At 44.9% G+C, this 25,677-nt stretch overlaps 2 protein-coding genes across 7 annotated transcripts in view; one reads left to right on the top strand and one right to left on the bottom strand.

Annotated features, from left to right (window-relative positions):
• KCNJ13 (potassium inwardly rectifying channel subfamily J member 13) overlaps window positions 1-10,569 on the bottom strand; it is a 30,784-nt gene extending 20,215 nt beyond the window's left edge. Inside the window, exons 1-2 of one of the 2 annotated variants that reach the window (XM_039487797.1) lie at window positions 10,527-10,542; window positions 9,027-9,136 (exon numbers count right to left, since the gene is read on the bottom strand). The gene's annotated coding sequence lies outside the window, so the exon portion shown is untranslated. Of the gene's footprint in view, window positions 1-9,026; window positions 9,137-10,526 lie in introns of both variants that reach the window. The other variant, XM_039487796.1, reaches the window with a different exon arrangement.
• The window catches only part of GIGYF2 (GRB10 interacting GYF protein 2), a 169,142-nt gene that overhangs the window by 90,000 nt on the left and 53,465 nt on the right, over window positions 1-25,677 (top strand). For all 5 annotated transcript variants that reach the window (XR_005584535.1, XM_039487793.1, XM_039487790.1 and 2 more), the window contains exons 8-17: window positions 7,184-7,363; window positions 17,540-17,757; window positions 17,852-18,014; window positions 18,100-18,300; window positions 18,620-18,810; window positions 19,812-19,971; window positions 23,040-23,206; window positions 23,642-23,733; window positions 24,795-24,902; window positions 25,536-25,636. Coding sequence is in view for 4 of the 5 variants with exons in the window: in XM_039487793.1 (XP_039343727.1) it covers window positions 7,184-7,363; window positions 17,540-17,757; window positions 17,852-18,014; window positions 18,100-18,300; window positions 18,620-18,810; window positions 19,812-19,971; window positions 23,040-23,206; window positions 23,642-23,733; window positions 24,795-24,902; window positions 25,536-25,636 (1,581 nt within the window). In the remaining variant the exon portion in view is untranslated. The remainder of the gene's footprint in view (window positions 1-7,183; window positions 7,364-17,539; window positions 17,758-17,851; window positions 18,015-18,099; window positions 18,301-18,619; window positions 18,811-19,811; window positions 19,972-23,039; window positions 23,207-23,641; window positions 23,734-24,794; window positions 24,903-25,535; window positions 25,637-25,677) is intronic.

Here is a 25,677-nt window from a genome sequence, read left to right as displayed (position 1 = left end):
TGGTCCAATCTGTTAACGACAAGGAGCGCCATGGACAGCCGGCCCCCGCTCCTAAGTCCAAGGAGGTCAGAAGGATGGACCTCCTCGGTCGTAAGGTATATTCGGCGGGCGCCCTACAACTCCGCGTAGCGAATCAGCATGCTCTGCTGAGTCGCTACGACTACAACACCTGGTCGGAGATGGCGAAATTCCGGGAGTTGCTTCCCCCAGATTCCCGCCAGGAGTACAAAGCCTTCCTGGAGGAAGGGAAGAAGGTGGCTAGGACCTCCCTGCAGGCCTCCCTAGACGCGGCGGACTCCACAGCCCGGACCTTGGCGGCTGGCATCACCATGCGGCGTATCTCCTGGCTGCAGTCCTCTAACTTTCCGCCCGAACTCCAATACACTATCCAGGACCTGCCCTTTGAAGGCAAGGAATTGTTCTCGGAGAAAACCGACACCAGGCTCCAGAACCTAAAGGATAGTAGGGTTACGATGCGCAACCTGGGTATGCATACCCCTGTAACCCAGCGACGCACTTACCGTCCTCAACACTTCCGCCCGTACTCTGTCCCCAGGCAGAGGCAGGACTTTAACAGACGTTGAGGGCGTGGAGGCCGCAGGCGCTATTCGGGGCCACAATCTCATAATAATCGTGGCTTCTCTAAACCGCAGCTGGACCCGAAGTCGTCCTTTTGAAGGCACGCCCAGTGGCAGCATACCTTTCTCAGTTCGGGATCCTTTTCCCCCTATTCTTCAACCACCTCTCTTATTTTTTCCCTGCGTGGTCCTTCCTGACCTCAGATGTCTGGGTCCTGCGCATCGTGAAGCACGGATACCACCTCCAGTTTGCTTCCACCCCGCCTTACCGTCCTCCCTCCCAGTCCCTCTTCAGGGACCCCTCTCACGAGCAATTCCTCTTGCAAGAGGTACAGACGCTCCTCAGCATCGGAGCAGTGGAGGAGGTGCCAAAGAAAGATTGGGGCAGAGGATTTTACTCCCGTTACTTCCTGATTCCGAAGTCAAATGGAGGTCTCAGGCCGATCCTAGACCTGCGCGACCTCAACAAATTCCTATTGAAGTTAAAGTTCCGGATGGTCTCCCTAGGGACCATCATTCCCTCCTTGGACCCCGGGGACTGGTATGCTGCCCTCGACATGAAAGACGCTTACTTTCATATAGCCATATTCCCTCCGCACAGACAATTCCTCCGCTTTGTGGCGGGCCGTCGACACTTCCAGTTCGCGGTCCTTCCCTTCGGCCTCTCCACAGCACCTCGAGTATTCATGAAGTGCATGACAGTGGTAGCCGCCCACCTCTGTCGCCAAGGGCTCTATGTGTTCCCCTACCTGGAAGACTGGCTCCTGAAAGGGGCCTCCAGGGAACAAGTCAGGGAGCATGTGCGAGTCGCACAGGACCTGGTCACGAGCCTCGGTCTGCTGCTCAACGTGGACAAATCCACCCTGGTTCCCACGCAGAGGCTGGACTTTATAGGAGCAACCTTGGATTCCTCTCTAGCCAAGGCCTGTCTTCCTCAGCCAAGGTTCCTGGCATTGACGACCGTCATCCGCAGCCTTCAGGCCTTCCCCACGACCTCGGTCCGCACTGGCCTCGCTCTGCTGGGGCACGTGGCGGCGTGTATATACGTCACCAAGTACGCCAGCCTCCGACTCCACCCCTTTCAGATGTGGCTCCACTCGGTGTACCGTTCGGCCAGAGACCCAATAGACACCTTGGTCACCATGCCGCCGAATGTGCTTCACTCCCTCGATTGGTGGCTGAACCCCTCCGTGGTGTGCACAGGGTTGCCCTTTCACCCGCCCCAGCCCACGTTGTCTCTGACGACAGACGCGTCTTCCCTCGGCTGGGGAGCCCACCTGGGCCACCTGCGCACACAGGGCCGGTGGTCATCAGAGGAGCTCTCGCTCCACATAAATGTTCGGGAACTCAGAGTGGTCTGCCTCGCATGCCAGGCGTTCCGCAGGCTTCTGTCCGGCCCTTGTGTCTCCGTCTTCACGGACAACACAACGGCCATGTACTACATCAACAAACAGGGCGGGGCCCGCTCTTCCCCCCTTTGCCGAGAAGCCATCCAGTTATGGGACTTCTGCATAGCACATACGATCGACCTGGTGGCATCCTTTCTCCCGGGAGTTCGGAACACTCTCGCGGATTGGTTGAGCAGATCCTTCCTGTGCCACGAGTGGTCCATAAGACCAGACATTATCCATACCATTTTCCGCAAGTGGGGCTTTCCCCAGGTGGACCTGTTCGCGACGCGTGTGAACAGGAAGTGCCAAACTTTCTGCTCGTTCCGGGGACACTCACCAGGGTCGATCTCGGACGCATTTCTCATTCAGTGGACGCACCAACTGTGCTATGCGTTTCCCCCATTCCCACTAGTCCACAAGGTTCTGCTGAAGCTCCGTCAGGACAGGGCTCATCTAATCCTGATTGCTCCGGCATAGCCCAGGCAACCCTGGTACACCACGCTGCTAAGCCTCTCTGTGTCCCCGCCGATCACCCTTCCCCTCTGCCCGGACCTTATAACTCAGGAGCACGGCAGTCTCCGCCATCCGGACCTCCCAGCTCTCCACCTCACAGTGTGGCTCCTGCGTGGCTAGACGCCTCAGAGCTACGCTGCTCCGCCCCTGTGCAACACATCCTGCTCAGCAGCAGGAAACCTTCCACTCGCTCCGCATACTTGGCCAAGTGGAAGTGTTCCTCGCTCTGGTGTGTCTCACGGGCCCTTGCGCCCATGGCGGCCCCCGTGCCGGTCATCCTGGATTACCTATGGCACCTTAAACAGCAGGGCCTGGCCTTATCTTCCCTGAAGGTCCACTTAGCGGCCATATCCACTTTTCATCCTGGCGAAGGTGGACACTCGGTGTTTTCTCACCCGGTGGTCGCTAGGTTCCGTAAAGGGCTGGAATGTCTCTACCCTCAGATCCATCACCCTGCCCCTACCTGGGACCTGAACCTAGTGCTCAACAGGCTCATGGGTCCGCCTTTTGAGCCGATGGCAACCTGTTCTCTCCTATACCTGTCATGGAAGACAGTTTTTCTGGTGGCCATTACTTCGGCTCGGAGGGTCTCTGAGATCCGAGCTCTCACTGTAGACCCTCCTTACACTGTCTTTCACAAGGACAAAGTTCAGTTGCGGCCACATCCCGCTTTTCTCCCTAAGGTGGTCTCGGCCTTCCATACCAGTCAGGACATCTTCCTCCCAGTTTTCTACCCCAAACCTCATTCATCTCCACGGGAGCAGTGATTACACTCCCTGGATGTCCGCAGGGCGCTTGCATTTTATATTGACTGCACAAGGCCCTTTCGTAAGTCGCCCCAGCTCTTTGTGGCCATAGCGGACCGCATGAAAGGCCTTCCCATCTCCGCTCAAAGGATCTCCTCGTGGCTGACAGCATGCATCTGCACGTGCTATGACTTGGCCCATGTTCCAACGGGCCACCTCACTGCCCATTCTACCAGGGCTCAGGCTTCTTCATCCGCCTTCCTGGCACATGTACCGGTTCAGGAGATATGCCGTGCAGCGACCTGGTCATCGGTCCATACGTTTGCTTCGCACTACGCTCTGGTGCAGCAGTTAGAGACGATGCGGCCTTTGGCTCGGCAGTTTTGCATTCCGCCACGTCTCACTCCAACCCCACCGCCTAGGTAAGGCTTGGGAATCACCTAACTGGAATGGATATGAGCAATCACTCGAAGAAGAAAAGACGGTTACTCACCGTTGTAACTGTTGTTCTTCGAGATGTGTTGCTCATATCCATTCCACACCCACCCTCCTTCCCCACTGTCGGAGTAGCCGGCAAGAAGGAACTGAGGAGTGGGTGGGTCGGCTGGGGTATATATCCACGGCCATTGTGGCGCCACTCCAGGGGGCGCCCAGCCGACCCACTGAGTTGCTAGGGTAAAAGTCTTCCGACGAACGTGCACGCGGCGCGCGCACACCTACATGGAATGGATATGAGCAACACATCTCGAAGAACAACAGTTACAACGGTGAGTAACCGTCTTTTCTCTTCGTACACTGAGGATTGAAGTCTTTGGATGCTGTATTGCCGTCTGTGAGATTTGTATTGCTTTCTGTGTTTTGGTGCAATCCTGATGGACATGACTTTCCTCACCTGGTGGTGGTCAGTCCAGCGATCATCTGCTTCTCTCATGACACGGGTGATTTGGACATCTCCTAGATCCTGTGTTTTTACAATGACATAGTCTAGGAGGTCCCACTGTTTTAAGCAGGGATGTTGCCAAATTGTTTTGTACTTGTTGCTTTGTCTGAAGATTGTGTTTGTGATCACAAGGTCGTGCTCTGCACATTTGCTGAGTAGAAGGATGCCATTGGAATTGGTCTTGCCCACTCCTTCCTTCTCAGTGGTGCTATTCCATACGTTAGAATCTCGGCCAACACTTGCATTAAAGTCCACTAAGAGGATTATCTTACCTATTTTTGGAATAGATGACAACATTTTATTAAGGTCAATGTAGAAGGATTCCTTCTGTTCTTCAGTGTCAAGAGTTGGTGCATATGCATTGATGATCATGGCAAATGACTTGACCAATTGGATGCGGAGGGTCATGAGGCGCTTGTTGATGCCAACGGGGAGCTCAGTCAGGCGGTTGACTAGAAGGTTTTTGATTGCAAAGCCAACACCGTGTATTGGCCTGTCGCTTGATGGTTTTCCTTTCCAGAAGAAAGTGGAACCACCGCCCTCTTCCCTCAAGTGGCCTTCATCTGTACATCTTGTTTCTCTGAGAGCAGCAATATTGATATTGTACTTTGAGAACTCTTGGGCAACAATTGCTGTTCTGCATTTGGGTCTTTCACTTTTTGATTAGTCTAGTCAGGCAAAGACATTCCAAGTTGCAAGAAACATTTTTGTTTTTCAACCGCATTGGGAATGATCCCTCTGGACACATTTATCCAGTCAGGTATGGTGGGATAGCCTATATTTGGGGCACCTTTTCTAGCTCCTTCCTTGTATGGGGTGAGCAGAGGGGTTCCTAAAAGGGCCTGCTCAGTCATGACTGCTGTTGCTGAAAATAACCCCCTATCCCAGTCCAGGGGCACATGCCTGGGTTGCCACCTTGATGTGATGGAGAAGCTTGCGTAGACTTAAGACGCTATGAACGATGCTGCCTGGAGTCCTGTACTCCTGGTAGGGTCACCCATGATGGTAAGGTTGAAGGTGAGGTACTAGACAAAGTGCAGCACAACCTAGTATAAGACGTCAATGGCAGAACAGGCAGATGAAGCAGGATCACCTCTCAACAGCTGTGAAGGTGGACAAAGGCTTAAATGGAGGAGAAACCCACGGTCGTCTTGGACCTCCTTGCCACCGGACACATGTGCCTCTTCTGCTAAGATTTGTATGGCTACTGGTGTGCATCAGCTCCCCCCACATTAAATTACTCATGTGCAGGCTTCTTTCACAGGAAGAACTTTTTTCCCACCCCTACCCATAAAAGTCCTGCGGCATTGGGCGACTGGCAATGGGGATAGGTGAAGTGATCGCCAGAAGTCCCTAGATACAGACCCACACACAGGCGGTGATGGCAAGATGGGTTACCTATGAAAATCATGACTCAGTATAGAACCCTGCCCTTTGCCCTATCATTGCATCCAAGTATTCATGATATTCTTGTTAGTAATGATTGTCAGGCTGAGGAATCTGTAAACACCTATACATATTTGTAAGTGATACTGTTTTTAGAGTATCATCTTAGGATATCTTGTAGGAGGTGACCTAAAGGCCTTTTCCATTCTTCAGAAACATCAGGTGGGGTCATGTTTCCAGGTTCATTATGGTAAGGAAAAATAGCAAAATAAAATACAAACTTCACCAAATATTAGCTCTCCTAAAATATTTGACATGATGATTTCATACAGGGATCTTGGATGTACATGGAAAAATGAACCTACCTTTTTCACACCACTAAAATTTGATACTTTTTTATAAATATCAAAACACATCCAGGTTAGCATGTGCTAACAATAGTAGGAAGTTAGTGTGTCACATTGATATGGCTCATAAGAATTCTGAAGTTAACAGGACAAAACAGAATACAAGGAATACATGATGCAGAACAGTGCTTAGATTAGACATCCTCAAACTGGTTGGAGGAGTGTTGTGCTCGAGACTGTAAATTACTAGAAGCACATAGATACTCAGTCTTGAATTGAAATGGCCCAGCGCTGTACCTGAAAGCTGCGAGTCTGTCTGAATATTTGAACCACTACATACACATTGGGGTAATCCTGCATCAAATGCCCATGTGGATACCTTTGTGTAAAGCTTTATACCAACTACTTTTGGATATATTGGTATTCGCCAAGTATCTGTGTTCCTATTTTCCTGTGCATTTTAAATGTTTCCCTAGTTCAGATTAAGGATGATTGGTCCCAGATCTACCAACATTTTATACCCTCTTTGCCAGTTTCTTAAACTTGAATATAGTTACTCCTCTCCTCATTGCCTCACCCACAGCTGTCAATCTCATTTTCAAATCTCGTTCATCCAAGAGCCAGATAGGGTAATGGAGATACAGCAGTGTTTTTTTTGTTCAGCCCATAATTCTACAATGACACTCTCAAATTCACCAATACTATATATTTGCACCAAAAAGGTTATAGATAAATTATTCTGATAAAAGGTGGTTTTATAGCCTCCCACCCCCGAAAAAGATTTTGTGTACATATTGTGCAACTAACAATTAATCGTTTTAATTTATATTAAAAATAAATACGTTTACAGTGCTTTCCTTCTCTTGCTTATCTTCATTCCAGTTTTTTCTCTAGTATGTAATGTCTTTTCATTGTTAATCCAATCTCTCCTCTCCCTCCATACACTTTTCACTGTATTTTCATTTTTGCCCTTCTTTTCCATGTACCCCGCTTAACCTCTACTTCTCATCTTTGCCTTCCTCCCAGTTTCTTCCTCTTCCCTTTCCCTTGTTCGTTCCTTCACTGCTCCTTGCTCACCCCCATGAATCTCCATTCCTCTTGGTCTCTAAATGCATTGCTCCCATTGATCTATCCAAGCTTCACTTCTCAAATGCTGTTGGAGACTCTTGGGACTAGATGTTTGTTTCCTGTGATGGCTCCAGATACAAGTTACAAGCCATATGTGTTTCTACTGTCCTCAGATTGGACTGCTTGTTCATTTATATGCTTGTTTTCTTTGCAGTGAGACCAAATTTTGAGGAAGGTGGGACAACAACAACAGGGAGGAAACACGAGTTTATTCGCTCTGAGAGCGAGAACTGGCGCATCTTCAGGGAGGAGCAAAATGGGGAAGATGATGATGGAGGCTGGAGACTGGCTGGGCCACGAAGGGATGGTGAGAGGTGGCGTCCTCATAGTCCAGGTGAGAGGAGATCTGGAAAGGGAGACGAGCAAAGTAGTTGAAGGAAAAGGACAGTGAGTGATCAGGGACTGGAGGGCAAAAGCTTTATGGAAAAAGTAGGTAGAGAGGTTTATGCTATTTTGTTCACTAAACAAAATTTAAGTTTGTGCTATGGACTTTTAGACGGCCACAGTTCCAAAGTGTGTATTTAAAAAAAATTACACACGTGCATATGTCCTCCAGCCACTGAGCTTCATTTAAGAAGGAAACCAGATTTATTCTTTGAGTGTGTGTCATTGTGGATCCTACTGTAGGTGTATATGCACCTCATACACGCAAGATCAGAATCTTTTGAGTAGCATTGTCTGGGGTCACGCATACAGCTTATGCCTCCTTTTGCTCCCATGTGAGGGTATAAAGGTTGGATCAGCCTTGACCCTCCCTTAGTTCCCTCCTACTGCCTGAGGCAATGAGATGGAACTGGGCATGTGTCAGACCGGCTACGCTTCCTGGAGCTTCAAACTTAATTCCACATTAGTTGTGTTTTGTGATGATTCCTTCTTCACTTCCTTGTTTGTTTTTCTATTGATTTTAATGTTCTTGGAAAATAAAAGGCGGGGGAGAGACAGCAAGACTTCCTGTATACTCCATTGCATAGTAGGGCAAGGTGCTTTGCCCCAACCACTGCAGCAGACTCCAAGCCTTCAAGATTTAAGCTCTCTCTAACCTGTGAGGGACTGATGCGTTCATTGATGCTCATAATCCAATGCCTTTCCTGTTTGCGGGAAGAGTTTCATCCATAAGTATGTGATGTGTAAATCATTCATGTTGAGGACTGGTAAGTCAAGGGAAGCATGTCTCAAACTTCACTTGCTGGAGCAATCAATGTGTGTTACCTCAGATGCGAAGGAGCTTCCAACTCTAAGGTATGCAGGAGTGGTCATCCTGAGTGCCCCTTGAAGCAGACATTACACTCAAGGTGGGGAGAAGAATGTAGGAAAGAGAACCTCCTTATGACACCAATGCATCAATACAGTTGACTCCGGCAATCACTTGGTGCCAAAGTTGATGCTAGCACCTGAATGTATGGGTGAAACTGAAAGAGAAGGCTAAGCTGAGACCAGACATGGCTCAAAAATAGGCAAGAAGAAACACCACTTCTCTAAGGATAAGAACAAGTCCTTCACGAAAGAGCAGTGTCAAGAGCACAGACATTACCGACATCGGTGTTTGCAAAAGCACTGGCACTGACACAGAATTCAGAACCAAGATATACCCCCACATGAAATCTGAGGGATCCCCCTCAAGGACAACATCAGCAAGAACACAGCACCAGGCACTGAAACCAGAGCAGAGACCTCATCCCTCAGTACTGCCATTTGAGGAATGATGTTACTTGTTAGCATCTCCGATCTGTGCGTTTTCTCTGGCTTTGAGCAGAGAGGCCTCCCCGCTACCATTCACAAGTTACTTCAGAGTTGGCCCAGGAAAACCTTACCACAGGGCACTGACCTTGCACAAGCATGAATGGCAACTGGTTGACCAGGACATGACCCATTCAGCATGCCACCGTGGTCATACTGGCCCTATTGCCAATAGACTCTTTTTTTGTCACTGCAGACAACCCAAAATGCCAGAACTTTTGCTTTAGGGGAGGCCTGACTTCAGGATCACTACTCAATACCTTCCTTCTGCAGTGGAACAGGGGCTTGCTGTAGGCCTTCCCACTGATTCCCTTGATTCCCAGGGTGACTTCCGAAATTAAGAGACAAAGCCGCAGTCATTCTGGTGGTTCTGTACAGACAAAAGGAGATCTGGCTCACAAAGCCATTGTAGTTGTTCTTCCAGCTTCCAGGCCATAGAATCACAGCCATCTACTCCATCGAGACCTGAAATCGCTGCACCTGACTTCGTGGCTGTTCACTAGCTAAGCACCAAGGACAGACTGTTCCCTATAGTTTCAAAAGTCCTATTTCAAACCAGGAAAGGACAAATTATTTCAAGTCGAAGAGGTTCTCGATATGGGCTGTCCAATATAATCTACACCCCGCCCAGGCCTTTATACTTAAGATCATTGACTACCCAACACATCTCAAGCAGGCAGGTCTCTCGCTCAATTCTATCAAAGTCCACCTTGCAGCAACTTCAGCTTATTACCTGCCTGTTAAGTCATGTGGGGACTTCTCTCACCTCATTGTAGTGAAGTTGCTGAAAGAGTAACTTCATACATATCCAGAGAACCCACTCCTGACTGGGACGTCAGTGTATTTTTGCTGACACTCTTTGAGCCTCTGTGAGTGCTCCCTGTACCCACCACACTCTAAAAACAGTCTTCCTAGTGGCTATCACTTTGATCAAAACAGCAAGTGAGCATCACGTGCTCATGGGTGACCCTCCCTGTACAACATTCCATAGGGACAATGTGGTGCTGAGACCTCCTCTGAGCTATGCCCCTTAACTAGTTTCAGAATTTCTCCCGAATCAATCAAAATTACATATTGACTTCGCAAAACTATATTTGGCATTGAGAGAAAATTACACATACTATATGTATCCAGTTGTCACCACTGGATCCCATAGCCCACCCTCCATCTCTGCTGTTGGGTGTCTTTAGCTACCACCAGCTTTTAACTGAGAGGATCGTGATTGCTTCGCCCATTAATGTCCTCACACAAGAGCTTGAGGAGTAACACGAACTGTGTGACCCCAGTGAATGCTGCTATTTTTTAAAACAATCCAGTCTTGTGCACATGAAACACACGCACACCTCCAGTGGCCTACACGTTGTTGAGAGCATCTCAAAGAACAAATGTTACTGTAGGGTAAGGAGCCATTCTTGCAATTACTACACACTCTTCTCCCCCCTCCATTACCCATTCCCTTGGAACTGCTATCTGTTTGTTTTAGTAGTTAGTAATAAGCCTGAGAGTTAGACTAACACATTATCAGATGTTTTCTGTTACGTGGGTGGGGGAGAAAGAGTTAGTTTGTTATGGAGAATGATTCATCCTGTCCTTTCCTCAGACATACTGCTGCTTTGTTGCACAGTTCAGTTGTAATTAAAACTGCTAAAACAGCACCTCATGACAGTCAGATGTGAGGTGTTACCCAGGATAGGCTTGCACTCTAGGTGCACTTTTACCTAGTACCAACAAGTTACTCTTATAAAGAAGAACATACGGACCTTATGAAGTTAGAAGTTCAGAAGTTCATGTGTATGTCAAGAAGTTCCGTAGTACACAAACTCCATAGAAACATTCTGGAAGTTTCCTATAGTTCACTTATAAGAAATCTTATTGCCTGTTTGAATTTTGATCTGTTGTAGATTGCTGGCCAAATTAATTATAGATTAATCTAGTCATAAATACTAGATAGATATAAAATCTATCATTCTTAGACTGCTTCATACTTTGAAAGATCCTCTAGCATTTGAGATGAAATTGCCAGACTCTTGACATGGAAGTGGATGAGTTAACAGGTATACCACAATGGTGTTTCAGCTCAGATGGCTACGGTTTTGTTTGAATTTTTCTCTTAATCAATAGTAGATCACAGGTCCCTGAAAACAGTTTTAATACATTCCTGTTTTTGCACTGAGCAATCAGTTTAAATTAACAATGGTGTAACCTGGTTCCACTTGCACATTTCAGAGTCTTTAGATATTACCAGCCATATGTGCTAAAAATAATCAGTAAAGCCCTCCCAACAATTTGCCTGCCTCCATTTATTTAGCTCAGCCTTTTCCTTTCAGAATTGCCTCTGCATATACCCACATGCTAGGATGTATGTACCAGACTCCCTTTTATGGATTTAAAACAGTGTAGAAAAGTGTCAGGCCACACTGCACATTAATTTATGTATGGCTTACTCTTGCACAGGATAAACAGCTGTCCCAATTTCTTTTTGTTCCTTTTGTTAATAAATAGTGGGTATTCAAAATCCAAATCTTGTTTCCTAATCTTATGAGTTTATTTTTTGTACTATTTTAAATACTTTTTTTATTGGTAGTTACCCTGTGAGAGGCAGTTGCCTAAGGTCTGCTTAGCTTTTGAGACTTCAGTCAGGCATATTGGGATCATGAAGACAGGCCAAACTTACTGTTGGTAAAGCAGTCGTGTTATACCTATAGACTTATCTTTTAAGATCCTTGCTGAAATCTGCTTAATTGATTCTGAAGTTTTTAAGTGCCATGAATCCAGAATCGTAGGACTGGAAGGGACCTCGAGAGGTTATCTAGTCCCGTCCCCTGCACTCACGGCAGGAGTAGGTATTATCTAGACCAGGGGTGGGCAAACTTTTTGGCCTGAGGGCCGCATTGGGTTTCCAAAATTGTATGGAGGGCCGGTTAGTGGAGGCTGTGCCTCCCCAAACAGCCAGGCATCTCCTGGCCCTGCCCCATATCCGACCCCTCCTGTTTCTTGCCCCCGACGGCCCTCTGGAACCCCTGCCTATCCAACCCCCCCTGTCCCCTGACAGTCCCCGGAACCCCTGATAGTCCCCGGAATCCCTGCCCCTGACGGCCCCCCGGGACCCCTGCCCTATCCAACACCCCCCTCCCCCATTCCTGACTGTCACCCCCCAGGACCTCTGTCCCCATTCAAATCCCTGTTCCCTGCCCCCTGTCCGCCCCGACCTCTATCCACAGCCCTGCCCCCTGACTACCACCCCAAACTCCCCTGCCTTCTATCCAACCCCCCCTGTTCCCTGCCCCCTTACCATGCTGCCTGGAGCACTGGTGGCCCAGAGCACCAGGACAGGCAGCTGCACCGCTCGGCTGGAACCAGCCGTGCTACTGCGCAGCACAGAGCACTAGGTCAGGCCAGGCTCTGCAGCTGCGCTGCCCTAGGAGCTCATAGCCCCACTGCCCAGAACATTGCGTCAGTGGTGGAGCGAGCTGAGGCTGCAGGGGAGGGAGAACAGCCGGAATGAGGCCAGGGACTAGCCTCCCGGGGCAGGAGCTCAGGGGCTGGGCTCTAGGGTCGTGCGGGCCATAGTTTGCCCACCTCTGATCTAGACCATCCCTGACCGGTGTTTGTCTAACCTGCTCTTAAAAATCTCCAATGATGGAGATTCCACAACCACCCTAGGCAATTTATTCCAGTGCTTAACCATCCTGACAGGAACTTTTTCCTAATGTCCAACCTAAACCTCCCTTGCTGCAATTTAAGCCCATTGCTTCTTGTCCTGTCCTCAGAGGTTAAGAAGAACAATGTTTTCCCTCCTTCTTGTAACAACTTTTTATGTACTCGAAAACTGTTATCATGTCCCCTCTGTCTCTTCTTTTTTCCAAACTAAACAAACCAAAATTTTTCCCTCATAGGTCATGTTTTCTAGACCTTTAATAATTTTTGTTGCTCTTCTCTGGACTTTCTCCAATTTGTCCACATCTTTCCTGAAATATGGTGCCTAGAATATTTGAAATAAGGTTCTTTATCATAAAAGACCTTCACGTCACCCTTACCACAGTTGGATCAGTGCGCAGTTTTCTCTCCCTCTCCTGGAGATACTCTGTCTTGATGGTCAGCCTCTCTGTCGATCTCTAGATTTCCAGTCCCAGTCTCTAAGGACTCCTCCCAGTAACGCACTGCCATTGCTTTCCAACTATTCTTATTGTTCAACAGAATCCGAAGAGAGCACCAAGTGTCATACTTCAGAGAGTCCAGGGCTTCCTCCAAATCCCATTCTTGCACTCTCAGACAGCACTCTGAGAAGAGTAGAGCCAGAGATTGGGAAGCATGATGGAGACACAACTGGGTTCCAGCTCCATATCCATTTCCTCATTGGCTGTATTTGATGCCTTGGGGGATGTCCCTGGCATCAAGTTGAACATCTCTGCTCCCTTATAGAAGGGAGGCTTCTCTGTACAGTTGTGAGAGGTCTTTTATTGATACTGATCAACCTGCTGACACGGATTAGCAGACCTAGCTCGACCAGCTTCAGAGCAACGAGCGACTTTGGAGGTGGAAGACCAACTTCAGAAGATTTCTTCCTTGTTTCCTTTGAATACATCATCCTCATCACCAGATGAGGTTCAGGTACCTGAGTTGTCTTCCCCTGTACCTGATGGCTTCAAAGTCTACGAAAAGCTCCTTAGAAGAATGGCAGCTTCTCTTCATAGAATTCCCAGAAGCTCATTGATATTCTGCACCCAGCTATGGCAGGAACGGTAGCCCTTTCTATCAGTGAGGTCATTTTGCAGCCCATCAAGACCTTGGGCAAACCCTTTCATCAGTTCCACCAATGGCTAAAGGTACTGAATGTGAATATCAAATTCCATCCCAGGAGCTTGAGTAGGTTTATTCAGAACCTGTGGTAGGTTCACTAGTTGTAACTGCAGTAAATGAGAGAGACTGTCAAAGGTGGGCCAAAGTTCTACCCCCACAGAAGGGAGTGCACAGAAACTAGACCTTGTTGGGGGAGAGATGTATTCAGTGGTGAGATTACAGTGCCACATTGTCAATCATCAGGCCTTATTGGACTAGTATGACTATTCTAATGGGGAGGCAACATCTCCGTTTGTGAATAAATTGCCAGAAACCTCTAGGGAACCAGTTCCAGTCTCTTGTCGCTGAAGGTTATCAGGCCTTTCACTCAGATCTGCAGGCTTCCTGGGGTGCAGTAGATTCAATAGCCAGAGCTACGGCAACACCGTGACAGCAGTAATGAAGCGCTGTTATTTGTGGTTGTAGTTGTTGTGGATTCCTGCAGAAGTACAGCACAGGATTGAGGGCCTCCTTTTCAAGGGCTGTGCTTTATTCTCATCCAAGATGGATGAGGCTTTATACGCAATAAAGGATTCTAGAGCAGTCTTAAGTCTGTAAGCCTCTACATGCTGGCCACACAGGGTACATCTATACTGCAATAAAAAACCCGCAGCGACAAGTCTCAAAGCCTGGGTCAGTTGACTCAGGCTTGGGCTGCAGGGCTAAAAATTGCAGTGTAGATGCTTGGGTTGGAGTCCAGGCTCTGAGACCCACCCCCATTATGAGGTTTCAGAGTCCAGGCTCCAGCTTCAGCCCCAGCCCGAACATCTATATTTCTGTTTTTAACAACGCAAGTCCGAGTTAGCTGACCTGCGCCAGACATTGTCTTTTATTGCATTTGCAGACATACCCAAAGAGGACAAAATATCATTCTCAATACCAACCAAGACAGCAGTTCTGCCCCTACCAGTAGCCTGATGTTCTAAATGCCAGCAACAGTCTCAGGAGTCTTCTGTCTCCCACCACCTCAGTCACGTCACCCAGGCAATGACAAGTCTTAAAGCAGCATGTTTGACTCCTTTTTTCAAGGACAGCATGCTTACCAGTCCAGACCTTACTGGTCTTTCCCCTCCTTTTGGTTACAAGCTATCCCATTTTTTGCATGCATGGCAGTCCATAACCTTGGACAAGTGGGTGCTAAACACAGTGGAATTAGGATATACCCAGCAATTTTTTCTATCCCCAATCCACCCCCTTTCCAGTCCCTTTTCAGGGACCTCCCTCAAGAGTCTGTACTAAGACAAGAAGTGTAGACTGTTGTTTAAGAGTTGTAGAAGTGTCACCTCCTTCATTGAGGAGGGGATTCTAGACCCAATACTTTCTAATTCTCAAAGCCAGAGGGGGAATCAGACCCATCCTAAACCTTTGGAACCTATACAGATAAAGTTCCGTATCATGCCCCTGGCTTCTGTTGTCCCTTCCCAGTACCCCTGAGACTGACATGCTCCCTTTGACTTACAGGATGCCTAGTTCAGTGTTTTTCTTCCCAAAACCATGTATATGCAAGGATGAACAAATGCTGAAATTTTGGGTGTGCATCAAGCTTTGACTTTTTATCTGCACTGAACAAAGCCCTTTTGGGTTTCTTCCTAGATTTTTGTTTTCTATGCAAAACAAATTATAGGTCATCCTGTTATAGCACAGTGATTCTCAAAATGGAGTACCAGCTGCATTACTTTATTATTTTATGCTGCAAAGGGCATAGCACCTCCTGAGAAGTTGACAGCACACTCATCCAGAGCGCATTCAGCCTCCATAGCGTTCATGGGAAATGTCCCTATTGTGAACTTCTGCAGGAATAGCAACATGATCCTCTGTCTTATACGTTTACTAGACAGTATGCAGTATCACTGTATCAAGAAAGATGGGAATGTAGGAAAAACAGTCCTTGCAGTCTGTTTTCCAATGAGACTCCAAGCTCCACTGCCTTGCATAATTGGGAGTCTCTTACAGTGTATGCAGGCACTCCTGAGAGGAAAAAATGGTTGCTCAACTACTTGTAAGTGTTGCTTTTTGAGATGTGTTGCATATGTCCATTACGTGACCCATCCTTGTGCCCTAATTAATCAGATACTATCACTTGGATTTTGGTGCAAAGGAACTGAAGGAGGGGTGGAGTGACTCTGCCCTTTATATCCTCCGTTAGAAGCACAAGGAGACGGGGGATGGGCAGGGCTGCCTGTACGTGTACTACTAGGGAAAACTCTCCTGAGCTGATACACAAGATGTGCACACACACCTACAGAGTAATGGGCATATATAACACATCTTGAAGAACAGTTTTGAGAAGGTAACTGTTTTTTCCTTGTGCTTCTATTTTGCTGTCATATCTAGTATTGTTAGTTCTTCACTGAATGGAATTTCCTTCTTCTTATAGTTAAGACATAGTTTTAGTTCAGTGTACATTTGCCATTTAGTTGTTTCACGCAGGTTTTCATTCCTCATCATTTTAGAGGGACTTTCAAGTTTTGGAAATTTCCTTAATCTTATCAGGATGTTGGAATGTTTTGCTTTAAATTCTGTAAAAATGTTCACAAATAATGCAAGAATTCAACACAAAACATGCTGCCTCTTATAATTTGTACATTTTTTTAGTTTACCATTTAGAAAAATGTTTTTATGGTTCCTTTACAGTTACCTGTATGTTTTAGGCCTCATCAAGAGTGTTAGGACTTGCTACTTTCCATCAGAAAGGATCTGCCAAAGAAATATATTTATTAAAGAGAAAAATATCTGTTACTGGAGTTCTCTGAAATATATTTACCCCATTAATCCATACTTATTGAATCTACATTTTTGCTTAAGCATTTCTAGAGATTTTAATCCAGAATGAAAAGTTCTGAGGGAACAGGCTCTAAATTCTTTAAAAACTCTTTTACTTTAAATCAGAATCAGAAATAAAATAGAAAGAACAGACTTTTGCATATCAGTACTGTAAATGTTGTGTCAAAATATTAATTGGCTATATTGCACAACCCATCTAATATGTTTTAAAGACATAAACAGAGCATATTAAGCTATATATCTAACCAGAAAAATAGAAATAGAAAATATATATGCAATGTGGCTGAGATGATATTGGAGCCTCACCCTTTGCATTTCCTTGTTAAAATGTAATTTTAACAGCTCCACCTTAATTTTCACTGACTATTGTTTACATTAAATTTCCTGGATTTATAAATTGAAAATAAAGAAAAATAGATTTTGCTTAATGGTGTTAGCACTTAATTGGGCAAATTTAAAAATTGATACCTCATTGAGGTGAATGGAGTTGGGGGGACTGAGTTTTCCAGCTTATTTCCCCAACTGAATTTGTTCCTGGCAACAGCTGCTGTGAGGTTCTAGTCAAAGTACATGGAGAGAAGGAATGTGACAAAGGTGGAGGGGGCTTTGCTAGATTTTTAGCAAAATGTCCTCTGAGTATGCTCAGAAATAAGATAAGATTCAGAAGTAAACTTTTTTATTTCATCCTCCCCTCATCCCACAGACTAGCATGCCAGGTTTCACGATACCATGACTCAAAAACTGTCATCCCCCATGATGGTTTGGGGGGCGGGGGATCAAAGCAAAGGAAGCATTCTTCATTCCATCCTTAAATATACCAGTCACTGATGGCTAGTGTAGTTACCTACTGAATCAAATCATGCCTAATTTTGTAGGTCTCATTTTGGTGCTTTGGCTACGTTTCAAGACATGTAACTCCTTCTTAGGCTAACTGTTTTTTTAACAGTGACTTCAGATATGGGGCTTTATAAAGGGAAATACTCCAGCTATTTTTTCTTTAAAATGCCCATTGACAGATGGATTGTATCCTGTAGTGGTAGTCTGAATTTTTGTCACAATTTGTCCTCTTTTTTCCCCTACCCCATCATCCTTCCAAATAAGTTTTTGTCCTGTGAGACTGTCTTGTAAAGTTACTTTCCCCCTCCTTTAGATGGTCCTCGTTCTGCAGGCTGGCGAGAACCTATGGAGAGACGGCGAAGGTTTGAATTTGATTTCCGAGACCGGGATGATGAGCGGGGTTACCGACGAGTGCGGTGCGGCAGTGGCAGTATGGAAGATGACAGGGACAGTCTCCCTGAATGGTGCTTGGAAGATGCAGAAGAAGAAATGGGAACATTTGACTCATCTGGGGCTTTTCTCTCATTAAAGGTGAGAACTTTCCTTGCATCCTGTATGTGATGTGAATAGATTTCCTGTTGTGGCAAGTAGTCTGTAAAGTTATTTGTGTTTGTTGTGTCTATAGAAGGTTCAGAAGGAGCCAATCCCTGAGGAACAGGAAATGGATTTCCGACCTGTGGAAGAAGGTGAGGAACCTTCTGACTCTGAAGGGGGTCATGGTGAAGAAGCCAAAGAGCTTGAAAAGACAACCAAGAGGGAGGGGGATAAAAGAGATACAATAACTGCAGGTAAGAATGATTTCTTAGGTATCAATAATACACTGCATTCTTAAATTTCAACCTCCTAAATTAAACCAAAACCTTCAAATGTTAGAGGCAGCAGAAGAAGCAGTCAGAGCATCTTCGCCGTCTACCCGGTCAGGTACTCCTCCAAAACTCCAGCCACAAGAACCACTACAGGCCAGTCTATTTGAGCGGAAGGAAGAGTGTGTCCCAGAACGAACAGAAAAAATGGAAGATAAAGAGAATCAAACGGCCAACACTCCGCCATCCAAAGTGCCCAGTAGAGGAGAAGGTAATAGACTGAGATGCATATGACGTTTGGTGGTATCCCTGGGAGGGCGTAGTGGTTAGATTATATCTTCAGAGAGATGACAAGGGTGGGTATTTGGGGCAGAAAACTTGCTGAGTTAATCAGCTGCTCTCATATGGTTTGTTGAAAGCGCTTTCAATTTTTATTAAATTGGCTGGAAGAGCTTTATTCTAGTGCTTACAGGTTACTGTGTGTTATCTTTCTCAAACGTTTAATTTTGTAAGAGCCATTTTCCTATGATCTGTATGTATGTTGTATGTGTCAGAGGAATTTCATGGCCCACTTTTAATTCTTTCTCTAGATCTGACTCCTGCTGTTCAACCTTTGCCACAGATCTCTCCAGCTACAGTTTCTCCTGTTCATCTTTCTCCTCCTCTTTCCAATACAAATCCTGCTCTAAAGCCACTTCAGACATCAGTCTCAGCTGCTCCAGGCATGGGCAACATTCCTGCTGATCCAGATGATGAAGAGGGTCTCAAACACTTAGAGCAGGTAGAATTTCTCTAATTTTTTAAAATTCCTCCTCTCTTTACAGAATATCAGACAATGGAAAAACACTGAATGAATGAGCCATTTCTGATGGAACTATAAATAAAAAAAAAAATTGAGCAATGTAACTTGTAAAGTCCTTTGTGGGCAATAGTTTTTCAAGTCCTTTCATACTCAGGCTACTTCTGTGCTATAGTCATTATGTTGAGAAAAAAATCAAAGCATGTAGTTCAGTTTCTTAATATTGGAGGTTCCCTCTGGCACTGTTTGCTTCCAGTGGAGTTCAGATAACAATTTATTCCTTTAACAAATGTCAGAAGTCGAGTCATAAATCTGGCAATCAGTAACCCTCTCTCACCAGTATAATCTGTTACTAGAGATTCTGTTCAGTAATATATCATGAATTAACCAAAGTTTCATAGCCTTCAAGTAACAAGTAGACTTTCTGTATGTCCAGATCATATGATGGAGTATTTTAGAAGTCATGTAAGACAAAGTTTCAGATAGGCATGTTTTGCTTGTCATGGTGTAAGCGGCATTCTGTAACAGCTGAATAAAAGGGATCAAAGTCTAGTCTAGTGATTAGTAGTAGATGAGACTTCTTCCATTCTAGTATATCCATTTCTGTGTTCTGTTCCTGACTCTATCATTGGTTGTAGGAGACCCATTGGGCAAATCCCTTTTAATATCTCTTTGATCAGCTTATCTATATGTAAAATGTGCACAATATCTAACTGTCAGGGTTATTGAGAGACTTCAGTGTTTCTAAAGCCATTGGAGAGACTTGCATAGAGTTATTGTAGAGGTGTGGAGTACATTATTAAAGGTGCAGTTCTCCAGTCTGTTAACCCCCTTGTAGCCCACCAAATATGGGTTTTGAGCTTTCTAGTCCTGAAATTTGCGATGGACACCAGGCTATTTGGTTAGTTTCATCTTATGCAATCATGTGTGCGCAGTAATTGTAATACAGTATTTTCTAGCATGTCTCTTGCTCTCTACTGCAGCAGGCAGAGAAAATGGTGGCATATCTGCAGGACAGTGCATTGGATGATGAGAGACTAGCAGCAAAACTTCAAGAGCACAGAGCAAAGGGTTCCTCCATGCCATTACTCCATGAAGCCATGCAGAAGTGGTACTACAAGGATCCTCAAGGAGAAATTCAGGGTAGGTCTGTGCCCTTTCCACTTCCTCTTTTGTGTCACAGAACTGTTAAGAGACGTTCACAACAAATTTATTCAGTCCCCAAAATGTACTAAAATAGAGCTGTGCTACTGTGTAGGGAGAAGAGCCATTGGTGCAGGGATTTCACAACTCTAGTGAGAGAGATTTAGAAGAGCTATCCCTTTACCCAGTACATCCCATGCCCTGTAGATTGCCTTATGGCTCATTAGACTCTTCTATATGTTTAGGTTAAGATAATTTAAGATTTGTTCTCTTACATGTCAGTAGCTAATCGGACTTCCTGATACCATGGGACTGAAAATCTATAGATGCTTGCATGTTTAGCTGTCAATATTGGAAAATACTCAATAGACTTGCTGTGGCACACAAAAGATAGATTTCCTGACATCAGTGTCCCCAGACAAACTCCTGAAAGTTAAGATATCTCCCATCATCTGTGTATTGAAGATGTAGAAACAATGCCATTAAGCAAGAAATACTGTGTATGTACTTTATTTACCAAAAGATAAATGGGGATGTGAGAGCTGCACTTGATCTAAATTGATCAACATACTTGAGGTGGAAAAAGAAGTTCATAGTAGAAGAAATCTCTGTAAGGAACTTACTGATATCAGTAGATTTTAAATTTAACACACCAGCACATAACCCAATTGGGAGAGTCATCCCATTTACCTGCATTTCTGCTCTCTCATGCGATGCTTCAAGTCCCAGAGTCTTTACTAAAATAAGAATGAGGCTGGGGGCACTCCCATGGGAGTTGGAAATAGGCATTTGACTATTGTAGGACACCTATGTATCGGAGATCTCATGAGGAAAACAGTTCATGCAGGGCACTAAGCCACCATAATCTTCCGGCAATAGCATGGGTTTCTGGTAGGGATGTAAATAGCGTTTGTTTAAACTTTTACTTTAAAAAACAAACTGTTAATATTTTACCAGTTAAATGTTTAACCATTAAGGAGTTCACAACATAGGCGGGGATTAGTGGTATGGGTGTGTATGTGTGCTGCAGCACACCTGTGTCTTACACAGGGTCCTGGCTGCCTGGACTCTGGGTGCTGGCAGACAGTGGAGTTTAAACGTTAACCGAATACATTACCAATAAGACTGCTTATTGGTTAACCGGTTAACATTTTACATCCCTAGTTTCTGGTCAATGTGGAGAACAGCCACCTGTTTCTAATACTGAAGGCTCAACACCTGAAAGTAACTCTGGACGCAACCAAAGATCATGTCTTAATTTCCAGTGACATGCAATTGAAAATTGCTGACTTATTCAAAAGTCAGCTACATCTTGATCAATAGTAAGCTTCTTAATGCAGCTCCAGGACATGCTAGTATTGTGTGGGCAAACTCTCTAGTGGGCCCATATCAACCAGGTCACTAAAGATTTCTACTCCCTTTCTAACTTTGCCCCATTCTGTGCCACTGCAGCCTTTATTAATAGTTATACCAAAGGTATCTCAATAACTGGTCATGTCTCAGAGACTTGCAATCTGTATAGAGTTCTTCAGTTAATACTGCTTCCAGGGATCCCACTCACTCTTATGAACATCTTCCTGTACAGGCCATTAGTATGCAAAGGTCTAGAGAGGGTCAAATGCCTAAGTAGCTAACCTAATTTATTGTGTGCAGTTTTGCAAACTATCTACTTTGGGTAGATTTTTCCAAGAGTGGTCTGTGCCAGCATCAGAGGTATTGCTTGCTTTCAAGCTTCTAGGGGTGATAGGAAACACCTCTGTGAAGTTTCTGGACATAAAGGGTATAGGGAAGGAATTTCCCAGGTGAGCTTATTAATATTTTTTCCTTTACATTTGCTCATATGGTAGAGCCTAGAGGCATCAATCTGTCTTAATTTGAGCTTGACACACTGTACATACAACGAAATATCAGTCCCTGACCCAAAGAGCTTGCACTCTAAGCAAAGAGTGAATATATTCTCTAAATATGCATGGTTCTCATTCCTGGGTCTGAGGAATGAGTTTCCTTGTTTCTAAAGGTGTTTAGACCGATGAGGTCCATGATAGTGGAGCAGAGTGCAACTCAGGCCCTTGCTCGAATGTTGCTTGCCACCTACTGCCACAAGTACCTGTTGCCCTCTGAATGATTGGGAGTTCCTCCTTGACTGAAGTTGGAAAAAGCTCCTGTGGGAGGCTGTGCCATATTGGCTATTGGAATCTGGTGAAGAGCTGGACCATTGAGTATAATTCATCGTTGTTTGGATTTGGCCTCTAAAAAAGAACACTGTCCAGCTTTTCAGGTGTTTTTCTTTTGGGATTTCTCTACAGGAGAGAGAATCCTCCACAGAGGGGAAGATTACTTAGTCTGTTGTTCTGCTTCTCTGAAGACATCCTCTTCCAGGATTCTTACTAACCCTCTGTTCTCTCTTCACGTTGGAGGTTACCTTTTTTCAGGTGTATTTCTCTGCATATTTTTGATCTGACATTGGCTATCTTTAATGGTTTTGTGAGGGTTTGTCTCCATTGCATTTGAAAAAAGTGACTGGAATGTTCAGTGGATAGCATTTATACTGAGTAGGCGGGGAAAGTACCGCTTCCAGTGGGTGGGGTCCTGCCTCTTTACACCATTACTTTCAAAAATAAAATAGTCTTCAGTTCTGAGGGAATTCTGACAGTCTTCTGCTAAGAAGCTAAAACCCAGGAGCAAGAATCTTACAAAATATCTTCAGAGAAGCAGAATTACAAGGTAAGCAATTTTCTGTTTCCTCCACCTTGCTGCTACTAAAATATTATCCCAAACTGTGTAAATTATACAGAAAAATGGGGTGCAAGTTACACCATATAAATTATACACATTACCTTTATTGTCAGAAGTGCTGAATTAACTCTGTTATTTGAAGGAACAGATCTAGGATCTGGAATAAATGTGCAGTCCCATAAGTCATTCAGAACAGTAGAGCAAGGCGGACTTGGAATTCAGGAGCCACTGACGTTTAGATATTGTATCTATTTTAAGAGTTCCATGCTCTTGGTTCCCTACACACTGAACTTGACTTTTGTGTCTTCCTGTATTGGTTGGTGGTATTGCAGGTCCCTTCAGTAACCAGGAGATGGCAGAGTGGTTCCAGGCTGGGTATTTCACTATGTCCCTGTTAGTAAAGAGAGCATGCGATGAGAATTTCCAGCCACTTGGAGATATCATGAAAATGTGGGGCAGGGTTCCCTTCACTCCAGGTCCAGCACCACCTCCACATCTGGTAAGCACTTGACAATCATCATAAGTCAAACAATGATTTTTTTTAAAATGAGAAATGTTATTCTTTGAGTACTGTCATACTTCCTTGATCTTGGAAGTTCATGTGCTCTCAGCATCAAGTTTGGAATCCTCTGGAAAACAGCAGTTCTTGGAGGAGAAGAGAGGGATCACTGCTTTCACTTCATTTTAAGCATATACTTACATGTTTTGTTATATCGAGGCATTAGAGCTTAGTCCTGATGTTTGATAAAAGCTGTGCATCTCTGTCTTTTCAACTACTGCATGATTTTTTGCATGGTCAGAAGTTTTGATCAAAATGCATTCTGATCTTTACATACTGATGGGTGTACCATTTGTCTTTTCCATCATCTGTTGAGAGCAATATTAGAAGTTGTAAATATTCACATAGTTAATAGTGGCTTATTCCCAAACACAGGGCGAGATGGACCAGGAGCGACTAACTAGACAACAAGAACTTACGGCACTGTACCAAATGCAGCACCTCCAGTACCAGCAGTTTTTGATACAGTAAGATCACCAATCTGAGATCTGCTAGTGGCTGTGTTCTGCTCTGCAGTTTTAATAAGCTGGGTTCAGCTTCTGGACATTGTTTCCCTGGGAATGCTGCAACTCCAACAGCAGTGGCCTTACAACCTAGAGCTAGCTACCTCAGGCATACTTTATGGTGTTGTCTTATTCCTTAAGCAGTACATAATTACTCTGGTGATATATGTTTGCTCACTCGCGTGCACCCTCTCTCTATAATATAGCAACTTGCTTGGTCAAAATGAATCCTGACCCTCCTTGCAAATTGTGTTTTGGGGATTTGGAGTCGGGTAGGACAGAACATCTTTGGTGTTGTGAGGCACATAGAAAACCCCATGCAGAGCACTCTTTTCGTCTGTTGACTCATTGTTTCTTGGAGATGCGAGGAACTATTGAAGACTGTAGCTTGATATCAATTTTTGCCCAGTGAGATGGGAATTGGAGTCCCTGGGGTCTGGCCCATTTCTAACAACTTGTATGGGAGGAGGCTAGAGTAAAGAAAGCAATTAGAGATCTGATCGCTTTTTTTGATTGTGCTAAAGATTTATGCCATTTTCATGATCTTTGAATGATGGTTGTTAGTATAGGATTGCTGATGTCAAGAGGTTTGTGATTGTAATGGGAATGTGGACATGACTAGATATTTTACAGCTAGCTGGACAATTACAAAAGTAGGGTTAGCATATGAATTATATCTATATCAATTTTGGGGAAAGCGAAGTGCAGAAGGAGTTAGGAATGGTACAAAGTATAGAATTGGAAAGGAATAGTTAGATTGCATGGTTGGAAGTGAGAGGGACAAAATTTTGTTCTGCCCACGTAGGCCAGTTTACTGTGGGTTTTTTTAAATACCCTAACTCTTCTCAGATCCCATTTTGTGGTGTCCTTCAGGAATCAATGTGAGTACATATAGGTTGGTTTATTGGATTAGTGGGGATTAGACTGGATGGAAACTGAGGATAATGTGGAACTTCCACAAGTGGGATGTTGCATAGTTAGATACAGTGAATAAATTGCATTGAGACTCTGCTTCTCTTTTGAAGACAACAGTATGCACAGGTGTTGGCACAGCAGCAAAAAGCAGCCCTCTCATCCCAGCAGCAGCAGCAACTGGCTCTCCTCTTACAACAGTTCCAGGCCCTGAAGATGAGGTGAGTGTTCAGATCTCGACTGATTACTCTCCAACTTAGACTGTGGTTGTTAGTGTGATGTTCTTCTGTTGCCTACATGTGTCTGTTTCAGAATTTCTTGGTCATATCTAGGGTTATGCGTTCAACTTTTTTCAAGCAGTGTGGGTGTGAACTATACAAAAGCTGATGGATGTTGAATACTTTTTTTGTCCATGGCTTCTGTTTGGGAGAGGACTTAGGAAAATGAGAAGACTCTTCCAGTTGAAGTCCTGGCTTGGCACTGTTATGGGGAAAATTGTCACCAAAGTCCTGATCAGCATTGGTAAAACACTGTTATGAGGACACACAATGTGCTGGAATTCAACCAGCAGAGGCAGGTCAATTTTATAATTTCAGATGCCATTGAAAACGGTAGCCTGTGAACTACTTGTAGTATCATATTGGGAGACTAACCCAGCACTTGACTGAACAATCTTCAGACAAGAGAGAACTTTCTGCATAGTACTGTCAGCATCAGGTTTTTGTTTTAAAGGCTTGTAGGGAGGGGAATGAAGGAAAATGCAATGACATGTTACTGAACTAAAAATTTCCACTGTGTTCAGAGTAGACCTGTCTTTGGAAGTGGCATGTTAAATCTTCTTGTTTGTACTACAGAATATCTGAACAGAACCTGATGCCGTCTGTAACAAGGTCTGTGTCAGTGTCGGATGCTAGCTCAGTTTGGGAGCTTCAGTCAACAGCCTCACAGCCCACAGGTAAGACTGACTACTTCTAGTAAAGTCCCTAGGTCCAGAAC

Source organism: Mauremys reevesii, linkage group 9, assembly GCF_016161935.1.
Source record: "Mauremys reevesii isolate NIE-2019 linkage group 9, ASM1616193v1, whole genome shotgun sequence".
NCBI classification, from domain to species: Eukaryota; Metazoa; Chordata; order Testudines; family Geoemydidae; genus Mauremys; species Mauremys reevesii.
The sequence above is the reverse complement of the archived record's forward strand: the minus strand, read 5'-3'. Positions and strand labels throughout refer to the sequence as shown.